This window comes from Mytilus galloprovincialis, chromosome 11 (assembly GCF_965363235.1).
Source record: "Mytilus galloprovincialis chromosome 11, xbMytGall1.hap1.1, whole genome shotgun sequence".
NCBI classification, from domain to species: Eukaryota; Metazoa; Mollusca; class Bivalvia; order Mytilida; family Mytilidae; genus Mytilus; species Mytilus galloprovincialis.
In genome coordinates this window covers 72,068,677-72,094,253 of record NC_134848.1, presented here as the reverse complement: position 1 = coordinate 72,094,253, position 25,577 = coordinate 72,068,677, and the positions used below count along the sequence as shown (strand labels likewise).

At 32.9% G+C, this 25,577-nt stretch overlaps 1 protein-coding gene across 2 annotated transcripts in view; it reads right to left on the bottom strand.

The window, feature by feature from the left end:
* LOC143052750 (intermembrane lipid transfer protein VPS13A-like) overlaps positions 1 to 25,577 on the bottom strand; it is a 136,753-nt gene that overhangs the window by 56,726 nt on the left and 54,450 nt on the right. For both annotated transcript variants that reach the window (XM_076225855.1, XM_076225856.1), the window contains 20 exons: positions 24,417 to 24,434; positions 22,240 to 22,334; positions 21,802 to 21,948; positions 20,208 to 20,329; positions 19,319 to 19,435; positions 18,676 to 18,828; positions 18,088 to 18,252; positions 17,570 to 17,584; positions 15,198 to 15,317; positions 14,627 to 14,752; positions 14,086 to 14,097; positions 12,840 to 13,001; positions 12,461 to 12,583; positions 11,539 to 11,682; positions 10,873 to 11,034; positions 9,408 to 9,565; positions 4,116 to 4,221; positions 3,486 to 3,617; positions 2,486 to 2,572; positions 932 to 1,045 (listed from right to left, as the gene is read on the bottom strand). In XM_076225855.1, coding sequence (XP_076081970.1) covers positions 932 to 1,045; positions 2,486 to 2,572; positions 3,486 to 3,617; positions 4,116 to 4,221; positions 9,408 to 9,565; positions 10,873 to 11,034; positions 11,539 to 11,682; positions 12,461 to 12,583; positions 12,840 to 13,001; positions 14,086 to 14,097; positions 14,627 to 14,752; positions 15,198 to 15,317; positions 17,570 to 17,584; positions 18,088 to 18,252; positions 18,676 to 18,828; positions 19,319 to 19,435; positions 20,208 to 20,329; positions 21,802 to 21,948; positions 22,240 to 22,334; positions 24,417 to 24,434 — 2,278 coding nt within the window. The remainder of the gene's footprint in view (positions 1 to 931; positions 1,046 to 2,485; positions 2,573 to 3,485; positions 3,618 to 4,115; positions 4,222 to 9,407; positions 9,566 to 10,872; positions 11,035 to 11,538; positions 11,683 to 12,460; positions 12,584 to 12,839; positions 13,002 to 14,085; positions 14,098 to 14,626; positions 14,753 to 15,197; positions 15,318 to 17,569; positions 17,585 to 18,087; positions 18,253 to 18,675; positions 18,829 to 19,318; positions 19,436 to 20,207; positions 20,330 to 21,801; positions 21,949 to 22,239; positions 22,335 to 24,416; positions 24,435 to 25,577) is intronic.

The window sequence follows — 25,577 nt, the reverse complement described above, 5'->3', positions numbered from 1 at the left end:
AACCAAGAAAAATGCTTATTTGGGTCCCTTTTTGGCCCCTAATTCCTAAACTGTTGGGACCTAAACTCCAAAAATCAATACCAACCTTCCTTTTGTAGTCATTAACATTGTGTTTAAATTTCATTGATTTCTATTTACTTAAACTAAAGTTATTGTGCGAAAACCAAGAATAATGCTTATTTGGGCCATTTTTTGGCCCCTAATTCCTTAACTGTTAAAACCAAAACTCCCAAAATCAATCCCAACGGTTCTTTTGTTGTCATAAACCTTGTGTCAAAATTTCATAGATTTCTATTAACTTAAACTAAAGTTATAGTGCGAAAACCAAGAAAATGCTTATTTGGGCCCTTTTTGGCCCCTAATTCCTAAAATGTTGGGACCAAAACTCCCAAAATCAATACCAACCTTCCTTTTGTGGTCATAAACCTTGTTACGCCGACGACGCCAACGTGATAGCAATATACGACGAAAAATTTTTCAAATTTTGCGGTCGTATAATAAACACTTTTCCAGAAGGGTAAATTTATTGATATGGGTTTGACATTATAAGACTCCATTTATACTTTGCATGTTGGTTACTATTATTACCCTTTTTTTATATATTCACCAAATGAAATATCTAGGGAAACAGTGCAAAATGTACATATACAATTTCCAAAATCAATTCATTACCTTAACTGAAATGTTTTTGTACTAAGACCCAAGTAATTTTCATCATATCTTACCTGTGTAACTTGTTGACCCCCTTCGTAAGCCTCAAATTTCAGCATGGAGAGTTCTGGTAGATCATTGGTTATAGATCTGTGTCATTACTATATCATATCTTACCTGTGTAATTTGTTGAGCCCCTTCATAAGCCTCAAATGTCAGCATGGAGAGTTCTGGTAGATCATTTGTTATAGATCTGTGTCATTACTATATCATATCTTACCTGTGTAACTTGTTGAGCCCCTTCGTAAGCCTCAAATGTCAGCATGGAGAGTTCTGGTAGATCATTGGTTATCGATCTGTGTCCTATCCATTCTTTACCTTCATAGATTGGTATCTGAAATATACATATAACACTGTCAAGTTTCAGAAGATAAATATAGATTCTTACATTGATACCAGTGGATTATCGGATTTATCCAATCCAGATAGTTAAATTATCAATTTTAAAGTCCGAGCCGCCTCAACTATCGAGATTGAATAAATCCGATAATCCACGAGTAACTATGTAGGAATCTGTTTCTCTAATGATTAAAAAATACATTTTCTTTTTTTGTTAACTGAAAGTCCCCTTCGAGTGCCTTTCACATTGCACGAAGTTGTCAATTTCATTAACACCTGTTAGCATATTTTGATTCATCTAGTTGGCTAAAAAGGTCATGACCCTTAAAATCCTCCAATAATCTTTTGAGATCACCAGCCACCACATGTTGATTAAATTTTTTTATATGATGGGTTTAGAAAGGGATAAATTTCCATAGAATTAGAGAAAAATATATAATGGAACCCGACTAAAATTATTCTGAATAAAGGGAGATGTGAGGTACCTGTCAATGAGACAGCAACCTACCAAAGTCATGATATCTAGATGTAACATTAATAGACAGATGTAACTGTCTACACAAGATGTCGAGAAATGACTTTTGAGTGACTGTCTATAAAATATGTTGAGCAATGAGTTTTGAGTGACTGTCTATAAAATATGTCGAGCAATGACTTTTGAGTGACTGTCTAAAAAATATGTTGAGCAATGAGTTTTGAGTGACTGTCTATAAAATATGTCGAGCAATGACTTTTGAGTGACTGTCTATAAAATATGTCGAGCAATGAGTTTTGAGTGACTGTCTATAAAATATGTCGAGCAATGACTTTTGAGTGACTGTCTATAAAATATGTCGAGCAATGACTTTTGAGTGACTGTCTATAAAATATGTAGAGCAATGAGTTTTGAGTGACTGTCTATACAATATGTCGAGCAATGAGTTTTGAGTGACTGTCTATACAATATGTCGAGCAATGAGTTTTGAGTGACTGTCTATACAATATGTCGAGCAATGAGTTTTGAGTGACTGTCTATACAATATGTCGAGCAATGAGTTTTGAGTGACTGTCTATACAATATGTCGAGCAATGAGTTTTGAGTGACTGTCTATACAATATGTCGAGCAATGAGTTTTGAGTGACTGTCTATACAATATGTTGAGCAATGAGTTTTGAGTAACTGTATTTAAAACAAGGTGAAGTTTGATAAAATAAAAAAAAATCTGCATATTCCAACATACATTTATAAATATCCTTTAACATGTCATAACCTCTTATCTCATTAAATATTTAGTTTTGAGATTGGTTTTTGAGTTTTCAAGATGGACCTGTAAAAGGTTGTGAATCTCACAATATATAAATTGTTTAAAGTGTCAACCTAAGTGACCTATAGCTTTCTATAAACACTTTTTACCCACACCCAATTACAACTAACACCAGCCCTCTGAACACTTACCACAATTTCTACATTAGATTTGCCAACACAAGCATTCAGTAGAGCTGTGTTCTTTCCTTTCTGTAGAGTTGTGTGCTCTTCTGTACCCTGAAATACATAATGAATATTCTTAGGCAAAATTTTTATATTATGATCTTCTATGTTCACTTCCATATTTATACAATAGTTTGGGCCTAAATGGATAGTCCTCTGATCTGGATCTTACAGAAACTTGTGGGATAACTTGGAAATCCTGAATCAAAATTATTACTAAGTATAAACGAAACATGCTTTAATATAAATGACATTTGTTTGCACTTTACACTTTGATCTTTAACCTACCTCTAACTGGAACCTGATTAGATAAGGTAGAAGGTTGTGTAGTATGGCAACCCTGAACTTTAACCTACCTCTAACTGGAACCTGATTGGATAAGGTAGAAGGTTGTGTAGTATGACGACCCTGAACTTTAACCTACCTCTAACTGGAACCTGATTGGATAAGGTAGAAGGTTATGTAGTATGTTGACCCTAAACTTTAACCTACCTCTAACTGGAACCTGATTGGATAAGGTAGAAGGTTATGTAGTATGTTGACCCTAAACTTTAACCTACCTCTAACTTGAAACTGATTAGATAAGGTAGAAGGTTGTGTAGTATGACAACCCTGAACTTTAACCTACCTCTAACTGGAACCTGATTGGATAAGGTAGAAGTTTGTGTAGTATGACGACCCTGAGCTTTAACCTACCTCTAACTGGAACCTGATTGGATAAGGTAGAAGGTTATGTAGTATGTTGACCCTAAACTTTAACCTACCTCTAACTGGAACCTGATTGGATAAGGTAGAAGGTTGTGTAGTATGACGACCCTGAACTTTAACCTACCACTAGCTGGAACCTGATTAGATAAGGTAGAAGGTTTGTAGTATGACGACCCTGAACTTTAGCCTACCTCTAGCTGGAACCTGATTGAATAAGGTAGAAAGTTATGTAGTATGATGACCCTGAACTTTAACCTACCTCTAACTGGAAACTGATTGGATAAGGTAGAAGGTTGTGTAATATGACAGTCGGTGATAGATGGAATATAAATGACTTGGCTGACATTGTATCTCCGACATCAAAATATACTTTCTCTATCTCTGCTCTCACCTAAAGAGGAAGTAAAAAGACAATCATCGATTTGATTGTATATTGAATAAATGCTGTGTACTAGCTTTACAATAACTACAAGTACCTCTGTTATAAATAGAACTTCCAAACTTAAGCCATACCAAATGCATTTTTTGTTTTTCACATTTTAACTTCTAAAAGTGGTAAGCAAGTTATGCTCTATATTTCATCGTACTGGATATATAATGAGCAATATCATTTTTTATATTCATCATGTTCATATTTAGTATCTTTGTGCAAACGATTACTTGTTTTATCTTAAAATTCCTGATTCGAGGCAATTAATTGATATTTTTTTCCTTTTTTAAATTTTAATAAGGAAATTCCTTCAAAATCTTTTTTTTAATGAAGAGACTTTGTATGTACGCAATGTATAAAATGATTGCCAAAAATAAAATAACATATAAATATAGAATAAATATATTTGTTTACAATAAAAAATATATATATGAAATCTTGACAAATCTAACAACTTACAGATATATAGAATGCACTGTGTCCTGACTCCCCTTGACATGCCAATTGGACTGTTCCTAAATTTTCTGCACCCCTCCATGACACTGTTTCCTTGGATACTTGGTAGCTAAAAGTATGTAGTACCAAATAAAACATCTTTTTATTGATATATTTTTTTGTATCACTTTTGATGCAACTTTATTGTAGGTGTTGCTTATTTAAATAAATAAACACAGCTTAACAGTCAAACCAAAATGACCATAATATATTCTGAGGTTAAACAGTTGGGACTCTTACATTGTGGTTTTCTAGCTGCATTCATCTAATCAATGATTTCCATTGAAATTTTTAAGCATAATATAAATTATTATCAAAATTCATTATTTGGATCAACTCTGAGTCAATTCAGCCTTCAATATTACGTTGACCTACTTTTTATAGACACGTTTAAAGAGGAATTCTCCCCCTGGGGTATACACAGCTTGTAACAGTACACTGAAGTTAGAACTTACTTTTTATAGACTGGTTTAAAGAGGAATTCTCCCCCTGGGGTATACACATCTTGTAACGGTACACTGATGTTAGAACTTACTTTTTATAGACTGGTTTAAAGAGGAATTCTCCCCCTGGGGTATACACAGCTTGCAATGGTACACTGAAGTTAGAACTTACTTTTCATAGACTGGTTTAAAGAGGAATTCTCCCCCTGGGGTATACAGCGCTTGTAACAGTACACTAAAGTTAGAACTTACTTTTTATAGACCGGTTTAAAGAGGAATTCTCCCCCTGGGGTATACACAGCTAGTGACGGTACGCTGAAGTTAGATCTTACTTTTCATAGACTGGTTTAAAGAGGAATTCTCCCCTGGGATATACACAGCTTGTAACAGTACACTGAAGTTAGATCTTACTTTTCATAGACCGGTTTAAAGAGGAATTCTTCCCCTGGGGTATACACAGCTTGTAACAGTACACTTAAGTTAGAACTTACTTTTTATAGACCTGTTTAAAAAGGAATTCTTCCCCTGGGGTATACACAGCTTGTAACAGTACACTGAAGTTAGAACTTACTTTTCATAGACTGGTTTAAAGAGGAATTCTCCCCCTGGGGTATACACAGCTTGTAACAGTATACTGAAGTTAGAACTTACTTTTCATAGACTGGTTTAAAGAGGAATTCTTCCCCTTGGGTATACACAGCTTGTAACGGTACACTAAAGTTAGAACTTACTTTTTATAGACCGTTTTAAAGAGGAATTCTCTCCTGGGGTATACATGCTTGTAACAGTACGCTGAAGTTAGATCTTACTTTTCATAGACTGGTTTAAAGAGGAATTCTCCTTCTGGGGTATACACAGTTTGTAATGGTACACTGAAGTTAGAACTTACTTTTCATGGACTGGTTTAAAGAGGAATTCTCCCCCTGGGGTATACACAGCTTGTAATGGTACACTGAAGTTAGAACTTACTTTTCATGGACTGGTTTAAAGAGGAATTCTTCCCCTGGGGTATACACAGCTTGTAATGGTACACTGAAGTTAGAACTTACTTTTCATAGAATGGTTTAAAGAGGAATTCTCCTTATGGGGTATACACAGCTTGTAATGGAACACTGAAGTTAGAACTTACTTTTCATAGACTGGTTTAAAGAGGAATTCTCCCCCTTGGGTATACACAGCTTGTAACGGTACACTGAAGTTAGAACTTACTTTTCATAGACTGGTTTAAAGAGGAATTCTTCCCCTGGGGTAAACACAGCTTGTAATGGTACACTGAAGTTAGAACTTACTTTTCATAGACTGGTTTAAAGAGGAATTCTCCCCCTGGGGTATACACAGCTTGTAACGGTACACTGAAGTTAGAACTTACTTTTCATAGGCTGGTTCAAAGAGGAATTCTCCCCCTTGGGTATACACAGCTTGTAACGGTACACTGAAGTTAGAACTTATTTTTCATAGACTGGTTTAAAGAGGAATTCTCCTTCTGGGGTATACACAGCTTGTAATGGTACACTGAAGTTAGAACTTACTTTTCATGGACTGGTTTAAAGAGGAATTCTCCCCCTGGGGTATACACAGCTTGTAATGGTACACTGAAGTTAGAACTTACTTTTCATGGACTGGTTTAAAGAGGAATTCTCCCCCTGGGGTATACACAGCTTGTAATGGTACACTGAAGTTAGAACTTACTTTTCATAGACTGGTTCAAAGAGGAATTCTCCCCCTGGGGTATACACAGCTTGTAATGGTACACTGAAGTTAGAACTTACTTTTCATGGACTGGTTTAAAGAGGAATTCTCCCCCTAGGGTATACACAGCTTGTAACAGTACACTGAAGTTAGAACTTACTTTTCATAGACCTGTTTAAAGAGGAATTCTCCCCCTGGGGTATACACAGCTTGTAATGGTACACTGAAGTTAGAACTTACTTTTCATAGACTGGTTTAAAGAGGAATTCTCCTTCTGGGGTATACACAGCTTGTAATGGAACACTGAAGTTAGAACTTACTTTTCATAGACTGGTTCAAAGAGGAATTCTCCCCCTTGGGTATACACAGCTTGTAACGGTACACTGAAGTTAGAACTTACTTTTCATAGACTGGTTCAAAGAGGAATTCTCCCCCTTGGGTATACACAGCTTGTAACGGTACACTGAAGTTAGAACTTACTTTTCATAGACTGGTTTAAAGAGGAATTCTCCTTCTGGGGTATACACAGCTTGTAATGGTACACTGAAGTTAGAACTTACTTTTCATAGACTGGTTCAAAGAGGAATTCTCCCCCTTGGGTATACACAGCTTGTAATGGTACACTGAAGTTAGAACTTACTTTTCATGGACTGGTTCAAAGAGGAATTCTCCCCCTAGGGTATACACAGCTTGTAACAGTACACTGAAGTTAGAACGTACTTTTCATAGACCTGTTTAAAGAGGAATTCTCCCCCTGGGGTATACACAGCTTGTAATGGTACACTGAAGTTAGAACTTACTTTTCATAGACTGGTTTAAAGAGGAATTCTCCTTCTGGGGTATACACAGCTTGTAATGGAACACTGAAGTTAGAACTTACTTTTCATAGACTGGTTCAAAGAGGAATTCTCCCCCTTGGGTATACACAGCTTGTAACGGTACACTGAAGTTAGAACTTACTTTTCATAGACTGGTTCAAAGAGGAATTCTCCCCCTTGGGTATACACAGCTTGTAACGGTACACTGAAGTTAGAACTTACTTTTCATAGACTGGTTTAAAGAGGAATTCTCCTTCTGGGGTATACACAGCTTGTAATGGTACACTGAAGTTAGAACTTACTTTTCATAGACTGGTTCAAAGAGGAATTCTCCCCCTTGGGTATACACAGCTTGTAATGGTACACTGAAGTTAGAACTTACTTTTCATGGACTGGTTCAAAGAGGAATTCTCCCCCTAGGGTATACACAGCTTGTAACAGTACACTGAAGTTAGAACGTACTTTTCATAGACCTGTTTAAAGAGGAATTCTCCCCCTGGGGTATACACAGCTTGTAATGGTACACTGAAGTTAGAACTTACTTTTCATAGACTGGTTTAAAGAGGAATTCTCCTTCTGGGGTATACACAGCTTGTAATGGAACACTGAAGTTAGAACTTACTTTTCATAGACTGGTTTAAAGAGGAATTCTCCCCCTTGGGTATACACAGCTTGTAACAGTACACTGAAGTTAGAACTTACTTTTCATAGACTGGTTCAAAGAGGAATGTTCTCCTTCTGGAGTATACACAGCTTGTAATGGAACACTGAAGTTAGAACTTACTTTTCATAGACTGGTTTAAAGAGGAATTCTCCCCCTTGGGTATACACAGCTTGTAACAGTACACTGAAGTTAGAACTTACTTTTCATAGACTGGTTTAAAGAGGAATTCTCCTTCTGGGGTATACACAGCTTGTAATGGTACACTGAAGTTAGAACTTACTTTTCATAGACTGGTTTAAAGAGGAATTCTTCCCCTGGGGTATACACAGCTTGTAACAGTATACTGAAGTTAGAACTTACTTTTCATAGACTGGTTTAAAGAGGAATTCTCCTTCTGGGGTATACACAGCTTGTAATGGAACACTGAAGTTAGAACTTACTTTTCATAGACTGGTTCAAAGAGGAATTCTCCCCCTTGGGTATACACAGCTTGTAACAGTACACTGAAGTTAGAACTTACTTTTCATAGACCGGTTTAAAGAGGAATTCTCCCCCTGGGGTATACACAGCTTGTAACAGTACACTGAAGTTAGAACTTACTTTTCATAGACTGGTTTAAAGAGGAATTCTCCTTCTGGGGTATACACAGCTTGTAATGGTACACTGAAGTTAGAACTTACTTTTCATAGACTGGTTCAAAGAGGAATTCTCCCCCTTGGGTATACACAGCTTGTAATGGTACACTGAAGTTAGAACTTACTTTTCATGGACTGGTTCAAAGAGGAATTCTCCCCCTAGGGTATACACAGCTTGTAACAGTACACTGAAGTTAGAACGTACTTTTCATAGACCTGTTTAAAGAGGAATTCTCCCCCTGGGGTATACACAGCTTGTAATGGTACACTGAAGTTAGAACTTACTTTTCATAGACTGGTTTAAAGAGGAATTCTCCTTCTGGGGTATACACAGCTTGTAATGGAACACTGAAGTTAGAACTTACTTTTCATAGACTGGTTTAAAGAGGAATTCTCCCCCTTGGGTATACACAGCTTGTAACAGTACACTGAAGTTAGAACTTACTTTTCATAGACTGGTTCAAAGAGGAATGTTCTCCTTCTGGAGTATACACAGCTTGTAATGGAACACTGAAGTTAGAACTTACTTTTCATAGACTGGTTTAAAGAGGAATTCTCCCCCTTGGGTATACACAGCTTGTAACAGTACACTGAAGTTAGAACTTACTTTTCATAGACTGGTTTAAAGAGGAATTCTCCTTCTGGGGTATACACAGCTTGTAATGGTACACTGAAGTTAGAACTTACTTTTCATAGACTGGTTTAAAGAGGAATTCTTCCCCTGGGGTATACACAGCTTGTAACAGTATACTGAAGTTAGAACTTACTTTTCATAGACTGGTTTAAAGAGGAATTCTCCTTCTGGGGTATACACAGCTTGTAATGGAACACTGAAGTTAGAACTTACTTTTCATAGACTGGTTCAAAGAGGAATTCTCCCCCTTGGGTATACACAGCTTGTAACAGTACACTGAAGTTAGAACTTACTTTTCATAGACCGGTTTAAAGAGGAATTCTCCCCCTGGGGTATACACAGCTTGTAACAGTACACTGAAGTTAGAACTTACTTTTCATAGACCGGTTTAAAGAGGAATTCTCCCCCTGGGGTATACACAGCTTGTAATGGTACACCAAAGTTGGCCTCTGGAGCCACAACCCCACATGATTTAACACTGACATCATCTTTATAGAATACTTCTACTGGTATCTCAAAATGGTTCTTTATCTATAAAAGAAACAAATAAAGAATCATTTGATACATTTTTTCCCCAGCTGTATAATATTTGCATATGACTTGAAAAGAAAGTAAAATTTGGATGGAAACTGACCATTGTTAACAGACATTATCTCTATTTAATTTTAACAATTTATTGAATATCGTGGGGAAAAAATACATTTAAATTTATAGAAAAAGAGTGTTTTATCAAATATTTGAAGATGTAAATATTTTACTATCCTGACACAAATATGTAAATTCAAAGTTAGATGCACTAAAAGTATTTTTTCTCCTTATGATTCCACACAATGTAACTATATCAAGTTCTACATTTTTTTTTTTATCTTGATACAGAAAGCCACATTGCATTAAAGGGGCACTAGCTGTCAAATTCATTGTGGATTGAATCAGTCAACGAAACTGTTCACCTTTGTTTCACTTTCAATGTTGACATCATTTTCCTTTTAATGGCGGACCACAATTTAAGCATGTGTCACCAATATTTAGCTATTGGGTTAAATTTAAGATCACATGAATACAGATTCAATAGGGTTAAATTATTCACCCTATTGAATCTGTATTTATGTGATCTTCAATGCACATTGATGAATTATCCACTTGCAAGTGAATAATTCATCAGCAATGTTTCTATGCTTATTTTGACAAAATTGACACAAATTGGTTGCTAAAAACGAAATTATTATTTCATTATTTCTCTTATATTAATAATTGAACCAAATAAAATCATATTCTATTTTTTTTTAAATCTTGTAGCTAGTCCTTGTCAATGAATAAACAATGTCCTCATAGGGTAAAATTCCATAAACAGATTATCATTGGTTATCTCAACTTGATTACTTTTTTCGCTTTTGCTGTACCCGCTTAAGTGAGACAATCAATCTCATTGAGATCACCAACTGTAATCAATAAGCATAGGCCATACTGTGATCTTAGTTGCTTAAATCTGCTTCACTTGTAAGACTACTAACCTGTACCATGGACTGTATAGACAATATTTTATGACCAATAGGTGTCTCTGTATTGACTATAACTGACCAGATGTCACCAGGGTAACTTAAGGCTGACCTCTATACTAACCTGTACCATAGACTGTATAGACAATATTTTATGACCAATAGGTGTCTCTGTATTGACTATAACTGACCAAATGTCACCAGGGTAACTTAAGGCTGACCTCTATACTAACCTGTACCATAGACTGTATAGACAATATTTTATGACCAAAAGGTGTCTCTGTATTGACTATAACTGACCAGATGTCACCAGGGTAACTTAAGGCTGACCTCTATACTAACCTGTACCATAGACTGTATAGACAATATTTTATGACCAATAGGTGTCTCTGTATTGACTATTACTGACCAAATGTCACCAGGGTAGGTTTTATGATTGATCTGGTATAATCTCTTTTCTGCTCTCTTAACAGTCACCTCTCTTGTGGCATTGAATTGTTCAATCTAAAACAGAAACAGTTTTTACAATCAAACTATATTTAGTTTTAAATCATAGATAACAAAATCAATGTGACTACTGCTACTTTGTAAAAACAATATTTAAAGGTCTTATTACACTGTTATAAATTAATAACATTTTAGAATATATTTTTTCAAAAAAATCAATAAATTCAAATAGATTGTTTCTAAATTTACATACTCTTTAAACAACATCACTGTTAAAGCTATGATTGATATCCTGATTTTTACTTGCACAGTCAAACTACCAAAGCAGGATATATTGTTATGGAATTAAAGAATTGGAGATGAACAGTTATCACTGCAAATTGGGAATTTGGCAGTTGTAAATTCAGATATGTTAAGCAAACCAGTTAAACGAGAATTTTTGAAATACACAATTTTCATAAAAATGATGAGGACTGCTTAAAAAGATTTGACAATCAGAAATTTCTAATCCAAAATCATAACCTGGTATCTGCATTTAAGGTAATGAGTATCGAAACTGACCTGGAAAATGAACTTTTTCTCATCTCCTTCTTGTGCTGCCTTTATAACTGAAGCTTTTCTACTCAGGCCTTTCTTTTTATTCCACAGTTCTAACCGTCTGTCTGGTGTCATCTTAACCTTGAAATTATCTGCGTCCTGAGGCATCTGTAAATTGTGATAACTAGTAATTAAAATAAAGCCACTTTTATAAGTGTTCTTCTTTTTTCCCTCAAGGATATCACAAATAAAATTGAAATTAATTTTAAGTAAACCTAGAGGTCAAAGCAGACATTTCCTTTGGTTTTGCTTGCTGTGAATTTAAAAAAAAATATTCATAAAGTAAGTTTTTAAATCTTGAAACAGTTGTTTTTCTGGAATGTTTGTGCTTCACCTCAAATCAAAATGGTTGCCTTTCAAACATGTCTGACTGCTTCAAACCATATAAATTTTGAATTTTCCAATATGAATCAAAAGAATTCTATAATGTCATTCTCTATGCTCATTTTAACATCTGTAGGCTTAAATTTTGTCATCATTTTTAACTCGCAGACACTTAGCATTAAGTTATTGACAAATATAACAAATAATTTGTATGATTTCAGAGATACTGCCATCTTGGAGAATGAATTATTTACACCAACAGATTATTTTTAGAGAGCAAGATGTTATAGTTTCAGGGGTAACACAGTCTCTGAAAAATTTGATTTTATTCTGTTCAAGCTTCTTTTTTGTTTAGATATTATAAAACAATGAACTGCATTTTATCAAAAACCTTTTTTTTTTCTCTCAAAAGAACCTAATTGAGACCAGCATTCATGTGATAATGACAGAATGTTAAATTGAAGTAACTTGAAGACAAAAACATGCTGTGTATATTTGTTGTTTCTTCACTTAAAACTTGTGGCTTATTGGCAAATTTTTTGAAAAAACATATAATACTTACTTCAAAAGAATTGTCCAGTTTCATAACAATTTCTAACCCTGTTTGGTTCTGTACACAGAAGGGAGAAATGATCTCCCCTGCTTTCTCTGATGGCTCAACCAACATGTATGCATCTCCAAAAGACTAAAATGAAAGCAGTAGCTAATATACCAAGTATACACAAGATCAAATCATTATTTCCCATTTAACATAATTTGGAAAGTGAAGAAAGCTTGCTTTTCTAATTTTTCATCGTGATTTGACAACTTTTTTAAAGCAATTTTTGGTAAACATTGACCAACCTCAAGTCTGCATTATTTTTTCTTCTTCTCTTCAGAAAATGTTTGTCTCATATAAAGTTTCTCTCTTCCTACGGCTATAACATAGTTTTGTCACTTACCTTTCCAAGATTTTGTAGGACCTCTAAACAAGTCTTTGACATGGTCAGCTGTATCTCCTCATGGGAGAAAACTGTGACAGTCATCTTAGGAGGAGGTAGTACTATGTCTACAGAATCTCCATCCTCATCAGGAGGAGGAGGCAAGTCATCATTCATCATCACCTACAATATACATACAAAAACATTGAGGTTGGGCTCCTCATGGTAGAAAACTGTAATGGTCATCTTAGGAGGAGGTAGTACTATGTCTACAGAATCTCCATCCTTATTAGGAGGAAGAGGCAAGTCACCATTCATCATCACCTATTAATGTACAAACAGTGGTTGTTGATGAGGTGGTTCATAAATGTTCCTCTTTTCTCATTTTTATATAGATTAGACGGTTTGTTTTCCTGTTCAAATGTGATGGCAAATGACCAAATGCATCCCAAAACTGTATGAACAACACTTCTGCACATATCATTTCAGCTTATCCTTTCTTTTACATTATAATGAGTACAGAGAAAAACTGGCCAAAAAACCTTTATTACACTTATCTCATTACAAAAATGTATCAAAATAGACATTTATAGTCATACCTCTGCAACTTTTTAAGAACTGACTAATACTTTTTCTGTCTATGAAGAAATAACATTAATAATGTGAACATTGAATAAACAGCATAGTGGCTTATTTAAAAGTGTGCACATTTTAAGGTTATTTCAAGTAGACAGAAAAAATATTAGTCAGTCCTTGTATTCTAATTCTGAATTCCAATTTTAAGAAGTAAATAATGAAAAAATGTAGATAATGTCAAGGCTACATGACAAATTTATGTCTATGAGCTGATAGACAACAAACTTTCAGCCAATCAGAAGAGGTGTTACATCCTAAATTAAATGATTATCGAAAAGTGTTAAACAAATATACCTAACTCCAAGGCAAATAAAATCTTTATACCTCTCTCCAAAGGAAAAGTTTTAAGAGTTAAGATGTTAATGTTCTCTTCACTCAAAATTTTAAAATGAATGAAATCTAAGCAAAGCAATTTGATGTCAATAGTATTAGTTTTAAACACACAAAAGCCTTCTTAGTGAATACAATGTTTAAGGCACATTTGTAAATTACCAAGATGAGATAACTCTGTGCAAAGTTGTCAAACTAGTTATAACTTGTGAAAGCTTGTGTGATAGTGCTTCTAAATCCTTAAATTAATTTCTAGAGTCAAAGTTGAATTATTTTAAAATTTGCATCAGTATTTTCTTACCGTCCATACAAACTAAAAATGTGTTAAATTTAATAATGAAACATGTATGAGATAATACAAGATAATTGTATGACCCTTAATTATTAAAATGACTTCAAAATGAATGCATTAAGTTCTTATTACATATAAGAAAGTTTGATATTGCAGTGTGGCAGCCTTTATTCGAATAATTGTATTCAATAAATCTTTTTAATATAATTTAAAGAACAAAAATAAAATATAATGAAATTATAGGAATCAAAGTTAACGTGAAGAATTTCCTTGTATCCACTAAAAAAAGATATTTCAAATGATTAGCACAGGAAAAGGTGGAACAATAATTAGTCAAAGAATTATTAAGAAATTTGAAATTTTATACTGAAATGTGTAATTGAAAATACTTTCACGTCATTTGAAATCTGACTGATAGTTGTCTGATTGGCAGTTATACCACATCTTCTTATTTTTATAATAAAATTGAATTTTGACAGAATCAACTTTAATACAAATTTGAGCCATGGATGTATAATATTGTTTGTCCATTAAGCAGACCTATACAAACCTCAAGTCCTAACTCCCAGCGTTTCATTTTACCATCCTCCACAACAGGTTCTAGTAATGGCTCCCAGACTGATAGCTTCTCATTGTAATAAGCTACTTCTAACTTCAATGTACTCTCTACATTTAACTGAAAATAATATTTTAATCCATTATCTTAGTGCCAGTTGACATGGATTGATTCTACCATACACCATATCTTTTTGTCTTTACTTTAAATGATGTTAGTTTACTCTGATGTATCATTATACATTTTGTTATCTAGGATCTTTATAGCTTATTTTAGTAAGTGTGTTTCTCATTGTCGAAGGCGTATGCTGCAACCTGTAGCTGTTAGCATGCATGTTATTGGCTATTGGTAGATAATTATCTCATTTGCAAGCATTGTACACCTCCTTCAAGCTATATCTTCTTATGTCAGCTGTCTTATACATTCATTTTCTAATTCATTTTTAACTAGCCTTTATGTTTACTTTTATAAATTGTTATTTTGGATGGAGAGTTTTCTCATTGGCACTCACACCACATCTTCCTATATCTATTTATATTCATTTCCTAATTCATTTTTAGCTTACCTTTGAACTCCAATCTTTGACCTCTCCCGAGAAGGAAGCTTCCACTATCAATAATGGAACAGTCCTCTTTCCCACACCTCCTTCTATCTTGATAACCATGGTTGGTATCTTAGCTATCAACTGTGAAAAAAGGTATCAGTTCATTCAACAAATCCTATTCTGTACGAGAGCAATTTTTTTTAAATACACAGACACTTAAAATTCAACAACTTGCCAAAAGACAAATATGGTGTACTTTCTCATGCATTGCTTGGTGTTTATTTTTATCTTTAACTATGGATTCATTTATAATTCCTGGGTACCAATTTTGTCTGATTGAGAAAATATTGTATTTTTGGTTGAAATTTGTTTCCATGCTTTTGTCAAATAGTGCTTACAAGTCCATAAAAAAAATGAAATTAGTTAAACATCCCAATCTATTGATCACATTTTCCCACAAAATCTACAATATTTGGTATCCCATGAATAATAACAAATCCACTGTACTTGTTTACTGACAAAACAAATGGAGGACATGTGACAAAGCCAGTGTCTAAGCACATGAAATGGAATAGGTTTGGTTCTAAGCCCTGTAACCTGATTAACTCTGTGAAGAAATCAATTAATCATTTTTATCTATATCAGACAAGGTGGTTGTTTGCAAGTCTGTAAAAGTTACTTTTGTTTTGTTATTTTAGATATTTAGATATTATCTTTAGAATTTGCAGTTAAAATGTTATAATTATGCCATGACTCAAATTACTCATGCAGTAAAGAACGCTTTCAAGTATACATTTTTTAACAGGTAGCTTGAAGCTGCAATGAACGGATGCATTGAACTTGTCAATAGTTTTGAGTGCAAGGTCAAACTTAAAAGCAGATCATTTACAAGGTCATATTGTGTCAAAAATAATTGGAAAGTATGACAGTTTAGATCAGGCAATGTGACATGGAAATTTAGCAAATAATTATTTTTGATAGTGCCGAATTGATCATTTAAATGCCTATCAATCAATCAGAAGTAATGAAATAACATGCTAGCATTCAATATTTGTAAAATAAAATTTAATCCAAACCTTTATTGTTAAGGTTTACAAAGGAATACCATCTACAGGCAATTACATGTACTGTCAAATTTTAATAGATTTTCAAAATTTACAAAACATATCATACTTAGTTATTTACATGCAAACTGTATTAACTTTATTCTTCTATAAACAAAATATCTAACAAAAGAACAAAATTCTGACAACTAGCTAAAAAAGTAACTCAAAAATAAATCAATACATTCATAAAAATAGCAACATAAGGGACAGGCAATACATCTGCACATAACAATGGCTTTCCTATTTAAGGAATAACAGTACTGTAGTTGAAGAGTTGCCACCATCAATTGTAGATTTGACAGTCGCAAATGTAGTTTTACTGGCGACGCGTAGCAGAGACAGTAAAACGGAGATATGCGACCGTCAAATCAAAATTGAACGGGCAAATCTTCAACTACAGTACTGTTATATCGATTCTGATGCATTACAAAAAGAAAAAATACGATAAAACTTGATAAATTGTCTAAATTTGACAAATAGAAAAAAAATCTGTGAAGTTTCATGAATGCTTTTGGCATAAAGACGTCATGGCTAAACGTGACGTCATACAAATGAAAACTTACAAACTGGAGGTTATTACGTTACCTGTATGCTTCAAATTCGGATAAAGTTATATTCAAAAGGCGAATTCGGGGTAGGTGTTGTTTTATTTTCGATTATATAGTAGTAATCGAACATTTGTTGATTCAACCAATTCAAAATGGCGGGTCCCTCCTTAGTTACGCCTGGTCAACTGTGGATTTGACGGCAACTTTTAGCCAATGAAAAAAATGGTTACATCCAAATTGCATTAGAATCAATGTTAGTTCCCTCATACCAAAGTTTGGACATCACCCGTTATAGGAATGATTACATTAGACATTAAGTATAGTATAGATAGTATTTGGAAATATAAAGATTTGTTCAAGTTAGTATCTTACAATCCTATGCAGCAGACATTTTTGTTTATTTTAAGGTGCATTAGTCACACACAAAAACAATTGAAAATTTCAAGATAACAACATCCAATTAGTAGAAGTTATTCGTGAGAGGAAATACACTTTTGTGAATAAAATCTTGCCTTACATTATTTGATACTTTTTCTTGATTCAAATACCCCCCTCCCCCTACCCCACACTCTACATTAAATTATGAGATAAAACACCAAGGCTACACATTTTTTCTGTAGTAACATTCTATACACATATAAATAAAAAAAAAATATATTTTGAAGAAAAGTCAATGAAATGTGCAGAATACACGAATACACAGAGGGATTGTGAATATATAATGTGAAAGGTCATATACCATTTCTGATGTAGTCTGAAAAGGAACCAATACATTACACATGGCAACATACATTTAGGTGGATACACAACATTAAACTAAAGGAATTGAAAGCTTATAACAATATAATACTTTAAAAAAAATGTAAGAGTATTCCCTAGGAGACATTTTTTTTCCGGCCATCTACATATACATGTAATACGAAAAACACCAAAAATGCCCAGTAGAAAAATCCTGTTTAATTCTTTCCAGCTGTTTTCAAGAACTTGCTCGTTTTAAAAAAAAGTGATAATAGAGACATGAACCAACAAAGGTGATCCTAATGTGAAGATTTTGAAGTTTATTTCACCAATATTGAGAATAAAATAAATTATTCTTTAAAGTTAAACTTTACTGTTCTTTACTAAAGTGTGATTTTTTTCATAAAACTTTTGTGAAAATGGCCACCAAAACAAATCGTAATCAATTAACAATGTTCTAAAATTGTTATTCAACTGGTAGCCTGTTTTTTTTTTATTATTATTTTAACAGATTAATACCTGTTCTGCTCTGGTTTCTTCTTCAATCAGTTCATCTAATATTTCTTCTGGTTCCAGTTCTACCTCCTCCCCTGTTTTAAGGAACCAGAAATCAGTTTCATGTAGCTTCTTGACCTCCCACAGGTCGACTGGTACTGTATATTTACTGGTTTCATCCTCTGAACCCTGAAAGTTAAAATTCTAAAGTTAAACTAAAACTTGAATGACATTTTCTTTTAAATACATTATTGAAATTGTTAGGGCTTTTCCTTTAAAAATCGATGTGGACTTCAATTATTCCTCCACACTGGAAAGAGATAAAGACTCAACATTAAATAAAGCACAATAAAAAATTACAAAGGTTTAAAACATTTATCACTCCTAAAAGATATAAAGATATTAAATTAAATACTATAAAAAGATATCAAAATTTATCATTAAATAGTCTTTAAAGAGGTTTCTATTCAACATCTAACTCTCTCAAAAATGTCTATACTTAACATTAAATACTTTGAACAGATACTATATTTAACATTGAACATTTTTAATAGATATCTATGACATTAAAAACTCCTTATTGATTTCTAGTTAAACATTAAACACACTAACAGGCTTTGCAGCTAGAGCTGCACTTATTCCCGACATGGTTTTGATTGTAGCTGGAGATATGTTGAGGATTAAGTCTGAGGTCGCTATGTCCATGTGTGCACCTTTACCATAAGGGGTTTTACTGTAGAAGGATATCTCACATGGGTTCAAAATCTAAAAAATATAAACATCAATGATGCATCATAAGAAGACAGTGTCATTATGTTGGTGATTTTTAGACATGCTATAGGTTAAGATACTTGTGATTGTTTCTTCATGAAGACTAATTACTAACAAATAAACGTAATTTCTTAGAAATCTTCTGATTTTTTTTTTATAATAAATAGATTTTCTTTGGCTCAGATATAGTTCATGAGGTTAAAAAAACTTAAATAAAGAACAAGCGAGCTGTAGAACTGATATTTTTAAAACATTATTGAATTTATATTTACTGTCAATTGTTTTTTTTTGTTTCTATGAGGTGATCAAATTCAATGATTTTCAATCCGTAATGTTATACATTCTCCTTTTTCTATTTTTGACGCTTATCCTACATAATATTTTGTGATTTCATCTTATTTGTAAAGTTTTACAGTAATCAACCCAAAAATGTTTAATTTTTCTATATAAATGAACCCTTTCTGGAGTCAAAGCATGTATCTACCTGTGCTTGGACAGATCTCCGTTTACTGAAGACACAGGAGAAGATCTGTAAATCTCTGACGTTGGCTGACATGTCCTGGGATTCTGGGTGGATCTTCATCTTGAAAATAACTTCCATCTAAAAATATCAAATTAAAGTCATAAAAATAGGTTTCACCATGTTATTGCACATAAGTAAATCAGTAAAGAACAAAAATGTAAAAAAAAAAAACTCATTTTCCAAAATTTAGTCTTTATAATATAAACAAGAATGTGTCCCAAGTACAAGGATGTCCCATCCGCACTATCATTTTCTATGTTCAGTGGACGGTGAAAATGGGATACAATTTCTAATTTGGTATTAAAATTAGAAAGATTATATCATAGGGAACATGTTTACTTAGTTTCAGGTTGATTGGACTTCAACTTCATCAAAAACTACATTTACCAAAAACTTTAACCTGAAGTGGGACAGACGGACGGACAGACAGACGGACGGACGGACAAACAAATGGACGCAGACCAGAAATCATAATGAGTGAAAGATTTCTCTTAGAAGAAATTTAAAGGTTCCAGTGAATAAACTATACAGAGAAGAATAGCTATTGTATCTATATCATATTCTAGCTATAAAACCAGGTTTAATCCACCATTTTCTACATATTAAAGAAAATGCCTGTACCAAGTCAGGAATATGATAGTTGTTATCCATTCATTTGATGTGTTTAAGTTTTTTGATTTTGCCATTTGATTAGGACTTTCCTTTTTGAATAAACTTGGAGCTCAGTATTTTTGTAATTTTACTCTTTTCAATGTGTCAATAGAACTTACAGAGATTTAAATACCTTGACCAAGAGGAGATAACTCTATGGGAAACCTTCATTTGGTTTGCTATAACAATAGATACTTACATCTAGTACAAGACAGTTACAGTTAGGATTAAGTTGATCTTCAATCAGGATTATCTCTGGTTTCTCTATCTTGACAACAATGTCCATACAATTAGATGGTGGAGGAGGCAGATCTTCTTTCACTGTTAATAAATTGACATTACATTGTATAATGGTCTACTTATTTTGAATTTGAGGTTGCTTTCAATAGATAATCTGCCAACTATCAATATTTTCCTTGTATTTAATATGTTTATATATATAGGAAGATGTGGTATGAGTGCCAATGAGACAACTCTCTATCCAAGTCACAGTTTGTAAAAGTTAACTATTATAGGTCAAACTACAGCCTTCAACATAAACCCTTGGGTCAAACCAAACAGCAAGCTATAAACATATATTTGTATAATGTTTTATCAATTTTGACTTAAGAGGTTAGGTCCATGAGATAACCTGCCAATTATCAATACTGTAACTTCTGAAATTTTTCATGAGTTTAATATGTTTAATCCAAGGCTTCCAAAACGGTCATATATTCTGGTCATTTGTATAATGTCTATTAAAAGTCTGACTGGGCAAAGCATAAAACGGTCATCTACTTTTTAGTTTTCAAGTCTTTTTCAGTCATTTTAACATAATTCACAATCTTTTTGACCCAACCTTTTGCCTTTAACATCCACACATTTCCGGTCATAAAAGTGACATGATGATTAATTACTATCAAAACAACCCCTTCTTCAATACTTTCTAATTTTAATCAAGGCTAATCAGCTGAAATCTACCTGTTCAGGTGACAGATAAACTATTTTCAGTACCGGACATCGTATCAATTGATCAGTCTATTCACAATTATTTTCTTACATTTCAGCGGTTTGTATCTTATTGATATGGTCCAAAAATTTTAAATTATAAAAAATTAGTTTATCAACATGATTTGATGAAAAATTTAAAAAGGTTAATGAAAAATTGTCCTAACTACGTTGTATAAACTAGAACACGTGTGCGCATGTGCACAGGTGGGAAATTTAATTATGAATCCTACATTTCTTCAAAAATGCTAAAATTATCACTGATACCTGTATCTAACTATCATTTCTAGTATTTTGTTGAAGAAATAACATGGAAAGAGCTTCTTTACTCAGTCATGCTTTGTAAACGTACACGGATTTTGACGTATCCGTTTATGGTCCATGTTTTACCATTGTCAAGTCAACAACCCGTTTTTTTCAATCTAATGTTAATCATTGGAATGGCCATCTGATTACCATAATTGCCTTTTGTGACTAAGTATTAAGGGATTAAAATCGGGTTCAGATATAAAATGTCCGGCTGGCTCAAATATTTTTTGGAAGCCATGGTTTAATCCTCCATTTTCTTTGAGAAATGCCTATACGGTACCAAATGCAGAATATGACAGTTATTTGTCATTGGTTTCATTTGTTAATAAAGTCTAACATTTAATATTGTCAGGTTTTATGAACTTCACCCTCTTGGTATTCACCTCAGAGTTTCATATATTTGTTAATACTTTATAATTATTGCAATGGGTAAACACTAATGCAAGATTATTGATGCAATCCAATTTTTGCAGTTTTTAAATACAAATATATGATACCTTTCTTCTGTGTTTTGCTTGGTTTGGTTTCTTGCTTCACAACCTCTCCTTTATCTGTCTGTGGCATGCCTTTGGTGAAGAAGTCTCCCAGGGACATCAGATAATCCAGACACACACAGATGTACAAGCTGTTCACCCTGACATCAACTGAAATATATACAATGTTTCAAGTAAGTTGCAGACTACTGTATTTGCCTTTATAGTATTATGAACGAAAGCATTATGACACTTTACCAGGACTGATCTCTTAGAATTTATGATTACATTTACAATACCAAAGCTCAAGGAAAGAAAAGCAGGCATACCTGATTGAATTCTGTTTTTTATTTGTTGAATAATAAAATAACTGATTTTTTTTTTTAATTTGTGTTTTCAAACATGCAAAAATCATCAAAAAATATAAAATATGACTGTAACATGTTTGTCCATAAAACCGACCATTCGAATCTTTACTACAGTCCTGTTTGAAGCTGACATCAATCATGTTACTGGATCCCTCCTCCGACAAACGGGATTTACTCCGCTGTATCATTCTGAAATCAAATTACAGAGCTATTATAGACAGTTACAAATAAACCAGTCAAGACATTTGGAGGTCAACATAAAAATATGATCTTGGTATATAGACAAGTACCTATGTTAAACACAAGTTACTGTAAATTTATTTATTTTCATCGGTACTCATTTTTGTGGATTGATGTAAAGTTGTAATTTCTAGGATATTTGATATCTAGAATTTGCTAAAGTAAAAAGAAGCTTTAAGAAATTTTATTCTTAGTTAAATTTTTATTTAACAATAATAATCATAATGATTTCATGCAAATAGTGCTATATGGTAAATGACTATAGTAAATAGAAAGATATATATATTTAACTTACAATATATTATATGAAATAAACGTATGCATAATAAATATCAGATTAGATTATTTTTCTAAAATTGTGGGATTCTAGTCCCCTTTAAAAGGATGGTGCTATATCAATACTATATGTAGATTTGATAGTCTAGCTGGCATAAGAGAATACCAATTTTTTTTATTATTTATTTTGGGGAGGGAAGTTACAATAGAAAGAAAATGAAGTATATAATGCATCACATAAATTCCCTTCATACAATTAGAAAAAAATTCATTAGCGCACTTCACTTCAAAGTCAGATTAACTAGCAAACTTCCTACAAATGAAGCTCTTAATCAAATGCAATACAATAATCTTTATAACTAAGTAATATATACAATATAATAAAAGTGCAAACATTCAGGTGATTTTACAATCAATAAATATGTTGTAATGCAATGAAGTAAAATAACCTAAGCCTGTAGACATGATAGAAGATAAACAAAATTTAGAAAAACAAAACAAACCAAAAAAACACTGAAATAAGATGAGTTGAATGGGAGTCAAGTATTGCAAAATTAATTGTATATTTTTTCTTAAAATACTGTGTATTTTGAAAATAAGACCATAAAAAATCAAGCAAAAATAACTGACAATATTACTGTGTATCATACACAGTCAAATTTCACTCACATTATTTTCATGTGAATCTAAATTTATGTGAGTCTCACATATAATAAAATGAGAATGGAAATGGGGAATGTGTCAAAGAGACAACAACCCGACCAAATAAAAAACAACAGCAGAGGGTCACCAACAGGTCTTCAATGTAGCGAGAAATTCCCGCACCCGGAGGCGTCCTTCAGCTGGCCCCTAAACAAATATATACTAGTCCAGTGATAATGAACGCCATACTAATTTCCAAATTGTACACAAGAAACTAAAATTAAAATAATACAAGACTAACAAAGGCCAGAGGCTCCTGACTTGGGACAGGCGCAAAAATGCGGCGGGGTTAAACATGTTTGTGAGATCTCAACCCTCCCCCTATACCTCTAACCAATGTAGAAAAGTAAACGCATAACAATACGCACATTAAAATTCAGTTCAAGAGAAGTCCGAGTCTGATGTCAGAAGATGTAACCAAAGAAAATAAACAAAATGACAATAATACATAAATAACAACATAAATCATGTGTATGGCATGTTTTCTCAATAGATGTTACTATGACTCCCATTCATTTCAAAATAAAATGATCAAAGAGATGAAAAATTTAAAGCTATTCCATTTTAAACATAACTCCTACTCAAGGAGGGGAGATAATTGTGAGGGGGACTATCAAGAAATGAAATACCCAGTCATTTATTTTAGGAATTCTTTTAAATTTGTACCCTTATTTATATAAATGATTAAAATTCAAAAATTTTACTGGATAAAACTATTTTCAGCTTGAGGACCTCCTAAAATCTGCAGATTTGTACCACTTAATTGCAAGTTAAAATTTAATCATCTGAAGTTGTATTAAATCTAAGAATAGACATTTTCATATTCCTGAGTGACTCCTAGAGTGTTGTGTTAAAATGGAATAGCCTCAAAAGATTTAGCTTAGAACCAATTATCAATGCATACATATCCTTGGTAAACATGCTGAAAAAATAATTTTCATCAATTCTAAATTTCAAACTAATAAAAAAATTGTAAAATCATTAAAAGCCCCCAAAAATGCCTGATAACTGGTTCCCTGTTAATATGAATGATACCATTGTAATGAGTGTTACCTTGTGATGATATCAGGGCTGTAAAACAATTGTAAAATGTTATCATGAAATGTTACAATGAAATAATTTGTGATAAAACACACACATATATAGGTAAAACATGTTAAGTGATGCCTGCTGGTTAAGGCATGTGGAAACACACACATATATTAAGAGGAAAAAATGTGTATCAACAGCGACGCTTGCTGGTTAAGGCATGTCAAGCTCCTTAAGGAAAGGTACATTCTGTAGGTATGCAGGGTATACCAGTTGAACACTGTTCTTTTTAAAATATCCTATTTTGTAACTTTACACCAACAAATTCTTCAGAGTTTTTTTCAGAATCATACAGATTAGAAACATGTAGAAATTCATGACCCTTTACAAAAAAAAATTTTTTTCTTACGATTCCAAACGTGTAGTCAATCATAACAAACCTTACTGGTAGTCTTGAATAAATTGTCATGGCTCAAAATTTTAAAACTACACGTAATAATTAATGACAAAATCGTAACAAATTGTGAAAGTTTGCAATAACTACTTTGTAATAACTCATAATAAATGGTAAATAGCTTGTTATAACTCATAACAACTTTAAAATTGGTCATAAAATTGTCCAAATCATAAAGATCTCTGTATAAGTGCGATTCTTAAGGACTAAATAGAAGAATCGTATGTAAAGAGGCTTAACACAAGTTAAGACAACAAGCCAACATAGTGAAAATTTATATGAAACAGAATCAGTACAATGGTAGGTTAACATTTGACATTAAATCTGGTTGATCCATTTAAGTATACATAACAGGGTGGTATAAGGTTATTACACCAATGAATCTGTGTCTTTAAACATAATTTTAAACATCAATTCTAAAAATATTCCCATAAATGGGTTATAAAGTTTAAAGGTACAATGTATGTTTAAATGGAATATGGAACCTTTTATTTTTTTATTGTTTAGTTATTCATAAGCAGGAATCATTGCTTAAGCAAAAGCTAAACCCCACTCGTCTTGTGATGTGCAAAGTTGTTACATAACATTACAATCTGTACTGTAAGATGGACTAGTCAATTACAACAAATAAGTGATAGTAGGAGTTATTTGGTATAATTCAAAGTGAAATACTTTCATAAATCACCAAGGTCAAATAATAACTATGTTCTTCATATCCTCCCTCATTTGTT